The following is a 13,184-nucleotide window of genomic DNA, read 5'->3' on the forward strand; positions in this document are numbered from 1 at the left end:
GGAGACAGATGACCAGTCGGACCGCGGGGACATAAAATATCTCACAGACTTTGTATCATAAATGTCCGCCTTTCAACACTAGTTCAAATTTTTTATTAGTTTTACTACTTAATACACCTGGAGTTAAGGTCTGTATTACATGGCCCGATATTAAGAAGCTTGCTCCTCAATTCCCGCTTGTTGTCTGTGCTATCACACGAGTGGGGGGCTGTGAGGAGCAACAGGAGGAGCTGCATGGACAATCCTTTATATTGTCTGGGAGTCCCATAGAAGAGAGCGGTGGTCTTCTGCCGCCATCCTATTACACGGACCAGCGGCCAGCAGATCGTCTCTATTGTTATTGTTTTGATAGGACATGTATTAAGACAATTAACAGGAATGGCCCTAAGCCCCGACACGTCTGGCCCTAACCCCCGACACGTCTGGCCCTAACCCCCGACACGCCTGGCCCTAACCCCCGACACGCCTGGCCCTAACCCCCGACACGCCTGGCCCTAACCCCCGACACGCCTGGCCCTAACCCCCGACACGCCTGGCCCTAACCCCCGACACGCCTGGCCCTAACCCCCGACACGCCTGGCCCTAACCCCCGACACGCCTGGCCCTAACCCCCGACACGCCTGGCCCTAACCCCCGACACGCCTGGCCCTAACCCCCGACACGCCTGGCCCTAACCCCCGACACGCCTGGCCCTAACCCCCGACACGCCTGGCCCTAACCCCCGACACGCCTGGCCCTAACCCCCGACACGCCTGGCCCTAACCCCCGACACGCCTGGCCCTAACCCCCGACACGCCTGGCCCTAACCCCCGACACGCCTGGCCCTAACCCCCGACACGCCTGGCCCTAACCCCCGACACGCCTGGCCCTAACCCCCGACACGCCTGGCCCTAACCCCCGACACGCCTGGCCCTAACCCCCGACACGCCTGGCCCTAACCCCCGACACGCCTGGCCCTAACCCCCGACACGCCTGGCCCTAACCCCCGACACGCCTGGCCCTAACCCCCGACACGCCTTTCAGCTCATTGCTTTCTACTGGGTGAAATTTCAGGCCTTTTGCATTCACAACCTATCTCTCCTCTCCACAGCAAACTGTTCACGGACTTCATTGTGAACGTTCCACGAGATCGCCTTGTGCGGCAGAAGCTCTACTGTCTTATTGAGATCGTACACAGCGACCTTTTCAGTCAGCTCGGTAAGGAGAGGGGATTGTCTGCATCAGTGCCTTTTATGTGTCATAATATTCATTTACCTCCAAGGAAAGCCTCAGTATAAAGCCGTTTAATATCCTTTACAGAGGGCGTATTGTCACCGTGCTAAGTAGCGTCAAGGTCGCCTCATATTGACTCACAAACATTGGGCCGTTGCTTTATAATATCATTTATATACTACCTTGTTTCAATGGGGATCTCTCTTTAGAAATTACCTGTTACCTGTTTAAATAAAGGCATTGCTAAAGTTATTGATTACTGCTCCAAGATACAGGCAGGCAGAGACCACTGTGGCAGTGCCATCCATTACCCGGCCACTCACTAATTCCGACACTTAACCTCATAGACTATAATGAGGCAAAAGAGTCAGAATAAACAAGTGGCCAAGGAGTGGATGGCACTGCTGCTGTGCTTTCGACTTGGTTGTATCTTTGTATCACAGTGGATCTCAGCTGTGAGACATGCTGCAGGCAGTAAGATTTGACTTGCCTCATGGCATAAGGTAGAAAAGTCCTGCAGCATCCAGGGTGAAGATTTATTTTACGTGATCCGATACAGAAATGCGATGGAAGCTGCAGGACTTTTATACCTTATGGTAAGTGCTCACATCTGGGGTGGTGTAATAGTAATAATAATAATAATAAATTTATTTGTATAGCGCCAACAGATTCCGCAGCGCTTTTTTTCTATGCATACAGTACAGAGGTACATAATACGCAGTTAAATTGGAATAAATAAGAACATAGTAAAGAAAAATAACAAAAATACAAAATACAGAGTATAAACGAGACCTGCTCGTTGGAGCTTACAGACTATAATTTTCGTTGACACCAGGCATAAGTGCTTTATTTGTCCATGGTCCAGCCATTGTACATAATTAGAATTACAGGATGAGCCAGTAACAACGCCAATGTCTGATGCAGGTAAACATATAAAGTGCAGGAACCGTCAGAGATAGAGCAAGGGAAACAACAGAAGGGGGAAGGCATCTATCCACTATGACAGCCATATTGGACCAAGTTCCTTGGTGCTGTTGAACTTTCTTTTTGGTATACCTCATGCCATGTCAAAAGTTATTGGATTTAATTTTTATTTTCTATTTTACTATCTTTAATCCTGAAATCTTACTATTTCATTCTCACCACTGAGCCTTACAGAAGCCCAACATAGATATACCTTCTTAGCAGTCATTGTATTATCACAATGAAAGATGACACCACCAATATAAATAGAACACACCATTAACAATAGATGATGGTCACAGGTCGGTAGCTTTCCCCTCTGTACAGTGACCTCTGCATAGGTCATAGTGCATGCCCACAACTCTCTTAATGAGTTACCTCCAGCTTACAGGTTTTCATGTATCTGCTGAATATAAAGAATATTTCTGAATGCTCTTGACAACAGTTCAGGTGTTTCTCATAACAAAGACTCATATTCCCTGCTCATAAGAGTCATGAAATTATTTGCTTCCCAATTATGTATATCGCACCAGCACCCCCCTCAGTGCATATCCTTAGTATAATTTCCCTTTCTTCCCTCCTGATAGATCAGTGTTAGTAAACACTTGTATTCCCCTTAAGGTAATAATTCTGGAGTGATTGGATCTGTCAAGCTGTGTAGGGTAGACCACATTGGCGAGAACCCCCACCCAGTTGACACTTTATTCATACATTTAAAAGGGAAAAACAGAGGTGCTGCACAATGGTACATTCGCTTTAAGTGTTGCACATAAATAGAACATCGCCGGTGTGGGGAAGCCGGTGCCGCAGTCATTTTTTGAAGGGAGGGGTCTCCAGCCTGCTTCAGCCTGGGCCGGTGCTCGGTAATAGACCGGCACCATATGAGTTATGTGGCACTGGCTCAGCAGTGTGCCGCTCCTCTGTTTTTGGCACATTTGCTTTAAGATGTTTGTGAATATTTCTTTATTTTTTTTATATTTCTTTATAATGCACTAGACAAGCACATACAATGTAACTGTTGCTTTGAGCCACATTAACCAGTGCCGTCTATGATGAGGGTTTTTAGGGATGTTGTATTGCGCTTTGTTGGCCGGAGCGGTCACTGAGCATGCAGGCACCCTTCCCCCACCGGACCACTTTATGTGACCCTGCACGATATGCGAATCGATGTCCTGAAAATCTGCTGCTGCCGCTCTGGTCTTGGCTGCTGCAACAGGGAACATTGCAGCTGTGCACTTTCTCAATGTTCCCTTTACCCAATCACACTGAGGTATAATTTCAGAACCTGCTTTTACGCATGGACGTCAGCAAATGAAGAGAGTGGCCTAGCCAGGGGCAGCCCAACCAAAAACACAAGTGAACATAGATAAAAACATTGAACATTTATTTGGCATTTTTGGTCGGTACCCTTAGCAGTCCTACATAAACCCTGTGGGAACATACAGACTCCAGTGCCGCAAAGCAACATTTCTGTTCTGCAGCTTTCAGGTATACAGAGCAGTATTGACCTGATGCATTAATAAACCTACCTTGTAATTGTATAGAGACTCTGAACAGAAGCTTAGTGGTTGGCATTGGTATTCTCTGCATGCTGTCTGGGCTGTTACATAGGAATTCATCACTCACAGGTTTCGAACATCTTTTCATAGAGATTAATATTGTATTCTCGGCATGTGTGTGATGCTAATCACTGTGTACTAGCAATCACAGATGCACACATATTTCATAGTTGAAGGTGAACTCCGGCAAAAAAACAGTGCAGGCAGAGAGGTGCGGAAACATATAAATAATCTGTACTCCCCTATTCCTGTGCCCCCCACAGCGCCGCATCACTGCTCCCAGACCCCTGCAGCTCCTGCTCCTGCAACGTCACTACTTAGCGGAGTAATGCCAGCTCAGCCAGTCAGTGACTGGGGTGGGACGCTGCTGCAGTCACTGAATGGCTGAACAGGCACCTCCCATTAGGTCATGGGGACACCAGAACACAGGAGAAAATGGAGACCAGAGGGTGACAGCGGGATGATGAAGTGGTGCAGCCGGTGACGAGTCAGTATAGATTCTTTATTATCTTCCTGCACTTTATTTTTTTTTTTTTTTGTTAGATTTTTGCTTTAGGGCCTGTTCACACAGCGGAAAACAGGTGGAAATTCCAAACCGAATGGCCGTCGCAGGCTACGCTTGGAATTCCGCCTGACTCACTGCCTCTCCGCAGCTCTCAGCTGAAAGAATTGACATATCAATTCTATCAGCGGAGGCGCCCTATACTTGTATTGTATTGCCCCCCAAAAGTTATACAAATCACCAACATACACTTATTATGGGAAATGCATATAAAGTGCTATTTTCCCTGCACTTACTACTGCATCAAGGCTTCATTTCCTGGATAACATGGTGATGTCACTTCCTGGATAACATACTATATCTATACTATACTATATCTTGTGCTGTGTCCATATCCATATATCTATTCGCTTGGATGTGATAAAATATAAAAAAAGTTCCACGTACTCTTGTCATGTGATGGGGTGACATCACTGGGTCATGTGAGGGTTTGGGACGGACTACGGACAAGAGAGTGATGACGCATTATGCATGACGCATGACGTAGGACGCTAAACGTATGACGTGTGACGTATCGTGTCACGTGATGTGAACGTATCGCATGACAGAAGCAAGTTCCGGCTAATACATTATACTGATTCTTACTTCCGGTATGGGGGCCATGTTGGACGCCGGTCACGGCGATGTTGATGTTCCACCTGTGAGTACTGCCATAACTGGCTGATTATTGGTACATTCATTATTTGTTGGGTATAAAATAATCTACTTTGTGAGTTGCAACACAGTCCCCTGATGAAGTCAGCATTGTGCTGACGGAACGCGTGGGATAGGGTCAGTACCGGGGTCACTCTCACCTCCTCTCATTTCTAAATTTCGGTTTGTACATCATTGCATATATTTCATTTTTTGTATATATTATTTGATATATTGTACTGGTTCATTGTCAACTTTTGTATGATGTACCCCATATTTCATGCATATATGGGAGGGATGCTTGATGTTTAGGCATGTTACATTTGTTCATGTGGAGGATCCCGGTTGGTGGGGTGATATATTGCATTCTCCCCCCTTAGAGTTAGGTTTTATTGCTGTATACAGCCTTTCTTTTTTTCTGTGTGTTTTCTCTTATTTTTATATAATATTTTTTGTGTATACTTTTGGATGTGCATAGATTGTTTGTCCTCAGTTTCTTTTTCTTGTTTCTTACTTCCTGGATAACATGGTGATGTCACTTCCTGGATAACATGGTGATGTCACGACCCGACTCCCAGAGCTGTGCAGGCTGTGGCTGCTGGAGAGGATGATGGCAGGGGCACACTGAGGGCCACAGGGCACTGGAGGGACACTGAGCATCCCCCTGCCATCATCCTCTCCAGCAGCCACAGCTCTGGGAGTCGGGTCGTGACATCACCATTTTATCCAGGAAGTGACATCACTATGTTATCCAGGAAGTGAAGCCTTGATGCAGTAGTAAGTACAGGGAAAAATAGTACTTTATAAGCATTTCCAGTAATAAGTGTTTATTTGTTATTTGTATAACTTTTGGGGGGCAATACAATACTTTAATAAAAATTTTCACCGGACTTCTCCTTTAACATTGAGGTGATGAGGCAGGCGAAATTCCAAACAAAGTCCTGTTGTCCACACTGTGAACGGGCCCTATATGCTATTGACATAAGTAGCAGCTCTGGCCCTAGGATAAAAATTTATTTTGTGATCTTTCCTTTTCTTCCTGCTTCTGAGATGAGCGCTGCTGCCACAGCGGTGTCCTGTCTAGACCCGTAGACCAGTGATTGGCTGAGCCTGCAGGTCCTGCTCCCATGTGCTCATCTCACACAAGCAGAAAGAAGATGGAGGGATTGGGCGTGGCTAAATGGGGGACTAGGGCTATGTAAGTATGTTTTTTTTGGTTTGTTTTTGTGTGTGAGGGGCCTGGTATCATATAAATTTTTGGTCTATAGTTGTAATACCACTATTAAAATGTAAATGTTTCCCATCCTTTGAGGTGATGGCGGGTGCCTTTTATAGTGTACAGAAATATGTGGCGTGCATTTCTTTATTTTATCATGAAAGTCAATTAGATTCAGGATAAATGAACGTACGGTACAAGAAGGTCAATCGTCACCCTTGTTTCCTTCATCTCTCGCCCCCCAGACTTGAATGTGATTGAGACTGAATGTTAAGGGGTTGATTTTTTTTTTCTTATTTCTTTTTAAAACCTATAGTATCCGAGGACCCCTGGTGTATTTTTGCTTTTCAAATAATGATGATCCTTTAGGGTATAATAACAGAGTGGATATGCTGCAGGAAAATCTGAAGCATATTAATGTAGCAGCAAAGTGGATAGGATCTGTAGAAGCCTTGCCCACATTCAGGGACGCCATCTATTAGACATAGAGTATTGGATAATGGGTTTTCTAAACCAGACAGAAAAAAAATCCCTGATATGATTCTAAAATTGTGCAGATTATAGAAGTGGATGACAGTAATGAAGATGATTCCTCCTGTTACATAGCATAAGCTCTCTGAGGATGTCAGCTGCGACTTAAGACTTTCACTATGCTATGAGACTTGTCTGTTTTTATGGCTATTTCCTCGCTCAAGATCCATTCCTCCTTGGTTTAACAATCTGCTTTGTCTTCAGAGTGCAGGGAAATCTTACTCCCAATGATGACTGATCAGCTGAAGTATCACTTGGAGAGACAGGAGGAACTCGAAGCTTGTTGCCTATTGCTCAGCAACATCCTGGAGGTGCTTTACAGGAAAGACGTGGTTAGTAATGAAAAATGCCCACTTACTTATATACAAAGTGTGTTGTACCATTTTTTTCTTTAAAATTCTCATGGTGCTTCCAAATGTACTGATTCAGTTTAATTAATATGCTAAAATTGGATGATCAGCCTTAAAAGGTATGTCCTGCAGGAAGTGGTGTATTCTTTCCAGTCTGACACAGTGCTCTCTGCTGCCACCTCTGTCCATGTCAGGAACTGTCCAGAGCAGTAAGCAAATCCCCATAGAAAACCTCTACTAGCACTGTGTCAGAATGAAAAGAATATACCACTTTTAATTTACTTTTAAAATTGTAAATAAAAGTAATTTACAAATCTGTTTAACTTTTTAACATCAGTTCATTTAAAAAAAAAAATTCCCACTGGAGTACCCCTTTAAAGCTTAACGGTCTGCAGCGTGAGGGTAGCACGTAGCACATCCGCAGCGGATTTCTCACTGGGAGTATTTCGGCAGCCTGCTTCGTTAAACACACCCCCCCCCCCGCCGCCGGAGCCTATACTTCACCTGCTCCCCGCTCCGGCTTGCTTTGGGGCTTCCGACGTCTTTACGTCCCGCTTAGCCAATCGGTGCGCTGCGGCGGGGCAAAGCACGAATTAGCCGAGCGGGACGTGCCGGGAACCCCCGAAGCAAGCCGTAGCGGGGAACAGGTGACGTATGCGCGAGGGTTAATGGGGCAGGCTGCTGAAATACTCACAGCAGGATGTGCATCCTGCTGAGTTTGTCTGCCCATAGTGTACAAAGCGGGGATCCACAGCGGGTCTTGCTGCTAATTCGCAGTGAGAAATCTGCTGCAGATCTGTTATGTATGAACGCACCCTAACAGGGGTGGAAATAGGCCCTTGGCAGCATTCCAAATATTCCTCTATTATCTTCATTGCCTTTTCCAGCACTGAGAAGTAACATGTAAACAAGGCTCAAGTGCCCATTTTCCGCCTCCTTGCTCTATCGCTTGAGCCTACCCACCTTGCCCACTGCGCGGATACAGTGAATAAGAGGATGTGGACTGGCTAACCCTGGGATCTTGCCCTGCTGGGTAGCGCGCCCAGCACATGTGCTTATTTACATATTGATATAAAGTCTTATATATCGGCACTGGACAGAGCTAGGGAGGTAAAAACGATATTTCTGGAATTATGACAAGAAGCCCTCTTTAGCTATGTGCTTATTTTCACTCCTGTTTAGCTGCTGACAGGTCCACTTTAAGATGGATGTCCTCCCCCTTGACACTGATTGTATGTTTTTATCAAAATAGGTCCACAATTCTTTGCTGATTGAGTGCTTTGCCATTACTAATCTGTAATGACATCACATACATCATATATGTGACAACGACAGCCAACCACTGGCTTCAGCAGTGAGGTTTGCATGTATGGTGTAAGACCGCCAAGGCCATTGGCATTGGATGTATCTTACCCATACACATTTCTTAGCTGTCGGCTGAATGTTCTTTTTTTGGCAGACCACTATCTCTTGAGATTCCTCTGTACACATGAATGTTCATCTTGGTCAGTCGTTCATGTGTTGTTAATTGTGGGACAGGGTTAAGCTGATGTCAGACTCCTCTGGTGGAGGCTTATGTCTTTGGGAACTGAAGGATCTGGTTGTTAAAATTCAGCATACTTGATCTTTCTCTTCCCCCTCATCAGAAATCTGCTGGTTCAACTTTATTTTTTATTTTTTCCTCTGTGGATCTGGGCCTTGAAAAGTTGCTTTGGTGCACAGAAATGCTTTGTGGATAGCAGACAATAAAGAAGATTTTATTTTTGCTACAATCGGCTGAGTGCCACATTTACTCTTTCAAGCTGCTGTGTTCATATTGGACTTTGCTTTATTTGGTTGAGCACCCCTGGTAGCACGGACTCTAAAGGCAGGTATCCACCTAAAGCACCTGAGATTAATTACCAGCATACAGGAGTGCCAAGGTTTAGGGCCCTATTCCACCAGACGATTATCGTTTGCATAATCGTTAACGATTAACAATCTCAAACGACCGCTATTGCGAAAGACCTGAAAACATTCACTCATTTCCATGGAACGATATTCGTTACTTATGATCGTAATTGCGATCGTTTTTCTTCGCTATTTCTTCGCTATTGCGTTCGTATCTACTGTGAATGACCGAACGATGTCTTATTCAATGCGAACGAGCAACGATAAAAATAAGTCCAGGTCTTATAAAGCGATCAACGATTTCTCGTTCGGTCGTTAATCATTAACTGCATTTCAACCGAACGATTATCGTTTAGATTCGAACGATTTAACGATAATCTGAACGATAATCGTTCGGTGGAATAGGGCCCTTATGCCTTTTGTGGACATAGATACAGCAAAGACTCTTGTGGGGAAAAAAAAATTGCATTGGAAAAAAGTGAAGGGGAAAACACCAAAGTTAGTCATAACTTTTATAGGTTTGAAGTCTAAGCTTGTTTCTCTGTATTCTTTTAAATTGACACTACCACTCAAAAGATATTGTTATTATCAGGGTCTTTAGTGTCCAGAACATGTCTGACCAGGAGAATGAGCCAGGAGAAATGGTGGCATTTGTAAGTGGCCGCATAATGGAAGTTTATGTGGCTGTCTTGCTCACAAAGACACAGATCAGGATGAGAGGAACATGGCAGCATATATGTCTCCCTGTTTTTTTTTTTTTTTACTCTGACCGGTCACAGTGTGCACACTCGGATACCAACTAATAAAAACTTTTGAAGTGTTTCTGTGACACCAAAAATTTAGCATTGCTGACAGGTACACTTAGTTTGTCTTCCTTTTCTGTTTTTACAAGTGCAACCTTCGTTTTTTTTTTTGTTTTTTTTTAATAGATCATATAACAAATTCTTGCCTGTTTCCTGCCTACTTTAACTCCCTGCCTGACAGTTATCTTGTTATAGTAAAGGAGTACGCCAGAGAAAAAAAATTGTTTTCAAATCAATTGTTGTCAAAAGGTTATACAGATTTGTAATTTACTGTTATTTAAAACTCTCAAGCTTTCCAGTCCTTATCAGCTGCTGTATGTCCTGCAGGAAGTGGTTTATTCTTTCCAGTCTGACACAGTGCTCTCTGCTGCCACCTCTGTCCATGTCAGGAACTGTCCAGAGCAGGTGAGTTTTTTTATGGGGATTTGCTACTCCTCTGGACAGTTCCTGACATGGACAGAGGTGGCAACAGAGAGCACGGTGTCAGACTGGAAAGAATACACCACTTCCTGCAGGACATACAGCAGCTGATAAGTACTGGAAGGCATGAGAGTTTTAAATAGAAGTAAATTACAGACATTTATAGCCTTGAAAAAAATTTTGGAGCACCCAATTTCTAGTGTACCCCTTTAGGAAATGAATCTGCACTGAAAGTAAAAACTAATGTTTTAAAAGATTGAGAGTTGAAGAATCATCTGATTTAGTTTTGTTTTACTCTCGCTCTACTCTGTATAAAGCTGTAAGAGCTATACTATGCATTTGGCACCACTTAAAAGACAATATATTTTGAGGCACATAAAATATGTATGAATATAAGGTTATGTACAAATACATGTTTCAGTAAGAAAACATATGCACAGTTCTAAATGCCGCCTAAGTGTGCTAAACCTCACGTTATACACTTTACATTTCACATCGTATTTAATGGTGATGCCATAGTATGGAGAAATGGAGACAAGTTGCTGTTGCAAAAGGATACTGCCATTTATTTCAGTTTTAGAAAGTCAATTTAAAGCTTATAGCTTAAGTCAAAACATATTCAGATCATAAATATATTACAGGATTATAAAAATAGAATAAAATGCACGTTGTAAAGACTTGTGTAAGCTCTGCGAGTTGTCCAGGTCTCTGAATCTGCCTTTCAATTTATCGCCACCGAGTATCTGGTGGCCGTTTTAGCTGTTGAGATGTAGTGATCTTAAAAATAAGTTTCAGTATTTCATATAATAGAACACAACCATCTTATTTCAATATCTATTCTTGTACAGGGTCCAACACAACGACATGTTCAGATAATAATGGAAAAACTTCTGAGAACCGTGAACAGAACAGTTATATCCATGGGACGAGATTCTGAGCTCATCGTAAGTGACATTTTTAGCCAAAGGGCTCAAACTTTTTCCTTATTTTTTTTTATTCTTTTGTATTCCATTGTTTGTTAATAAACACATACTTTATTTGGTTAAAACAGTTGTCTGGGCAAAATTAACTTGTCCCCTGTCCACAGGATAGGGGACAAGTAAGAGATTGCAGGGGGCCCGACCTCTGTCTCCCCCACCGATCTCAGCAGCTCTATTCATTCCTGTATAGCTGCCGGAAAGTGCTTATTTGCCTCTTTCCTGCAGCTCCATAGAAATGAATAGAGCTGCGGGTCACATGCTGTACCCCGTGGCTGTATTCATAACACAGAACCCGGGAGGCTGATACGGTGGATGGCGAGGGTGTGGAGGTTGGATACCCTCACAATCTTTTACTTCTCCCCATCCTGTGGATAGGGGACAAGTTAATTTTGCCTGGACAAATTCCAAAATGTATTTATAGGACAGGGGTGGTTAGTATTGGGAATAGGAGTCTGTCCTCTGGCTGGGTTTACACCTGCATTGTGCTAAGCCATAGATGCAGAACAGTGAAGAAAAATTATGCCTGTAGATCCATTCCCCCCCAGTCACTACTACAGTGTCTGGTATTTTACTGGACCAAATAGCACAGCATGCTGCAATATTTTGTTTGGCACCTAAGTGAGCACTCCAGTGCTGGTGTCAACCTAACCTGACAAATAATGGTAGGAAAAAAATCAGGGTTTTCCTGCACCTACTGGCACTGAAAGCAGGCAATGCCTATATGTAAATGGTGTGCCCCTACACACTAATGGCCCTATTACACAACCCCATCTCCATAGCAAACGAGCCCCGATTTCACTGATTGACGTCTATTTACTGAGCCTAAAACACGGCTGACGAAACAAGCATTTGCTTGTTCGGGTGATCACTGGCTCTGTTATAGGGGTAGATTATCTCAACTATAATTTACTTCTTATTTAATAAAAACATGTACTATATTGCCCAATGGGTCTGGCTAAATTTTGGTTAACAGGGTCTTTCTTGGTTAAAGCAAAAGGTAAGCATATTGCTGTATTTTATCTGTAGGCTTTAGAATATATTTTGTTGTTCTTGCGGTTGAACCTGCCTGAAAATTTTTACAAAAATTTGTTTAAACCTCATGTGTAATATGTGAATGTAATTCAATTACAATTGGTGACGTCTACTGCAAAACCCTGAACAAATCTGACATCAACAATCATGCAATATAAAGGATTTGTCAAAACTGATTCTATAACTGCAGTTTCAAACCGATTATAGCTGCCAGTAAATGGGAGGGGAATATTATTTTGCAATGACCTGGATTTCTGCCATGATTACTAATATGTGATCTGATTGTTGTCACAAAGACAAATGTCATCTAACTAAGCTAATAACACAAAGCTACATTTTCCGTTTCTTTTATTTAGTACTTTTGTGCAAACATCCACAGTGCAGGGAGAAAGAAAATATTGATCTCTGAGCTAATATCTTCTCTAAGAGCCAATTGTCAAAATACTTTTAATTGTGTATGTAGTACAGGATTACCATATGGGGCTACCTCAGCCTAAGTGCAACTTGTATTGACACCCTTTAGAACAGGGATGGGGAACCTTGGGCCCTCCAGCTGTTGCCAAACTACAATTCCCATGATGCCTAAACAGCCAAAGCTTTCTCTTTGGCTGTCCAGGCATGATGGTAATTGAAGTTTTGCAACAGCTGGAGGGCCCAAGGTTCCCCATCCCTGCTTTAGAAGATAGAAACTGGAAATCTGATGTCACAGATGCTTTACTTAATAAATGAAGGCACAATGAGGCAGGTTAGTAAACAGGCCAGTCTTTTTTAGCAGGAATAGTAGCCCGTCTTTGTGCAGGAGCTGTTAATGACCGGCCTGCTTATGCATGTCTGAATATGTAGGTAGGCGTGAGCATAGGTGGTGGATGGAATGGAGCACTTGGGGGCGAGGAATGCCCCTAGTGCGCCTAAGGAGTTCATTTACATATTTCCTTTCAGTTAAACTACTTAAAAAAGGTGGGACATACGAAGGTAAGAAGAGGATGTAGAAAGAGGAGGTAGAGGGCTACAGGGACATCTGATCATTTCATTG

General features: G+C 43.4%; 1 protein-coding gene across 1 annotated transcript in view; it reads left to right on the forward strand.

The window, feature by feature from the left end:
• The window catches only part of DOCK1 (dedicator of cytokinesis 1), a 302,766-nt gene that overhangs the window by 101,407 nt on the left and 188,175 nt on the right, over positions 1–13,184 (forward strand). The window contains exons 25-27 of the mRNA XM_069980039.1: positions 1,091–1,197; positions 6,881–7,008; positions 10,988–11,083. Of these exons, the coding sequence (XP_069836140.1) occupies positions 1,091–1,197; positions 6,881–7,008; positions 10,988–11,083 (331 nt within the window). The remainder of the gene's footprint in view (positions 1–1,090; positions 1,198–6,880; positions 7,009–10,987; positions 11,084–13,184) is intronic.

Source organism: Dendropsophus ebraccatus, chromosome 8, assembly GCF_027789765.1.
Source record: "Dendropsophus ebraccatus isolate aDenEbr1 chromosome 8, aDenEbr1.pat, whole genome shotgun sequence".
Taxonomy (NCBI): Eukaryota; Metazoa; Chordata; class Amphibia; order Anura; family Hylidae; genus Dendropsophus; species Dendropsophus ebraccatus.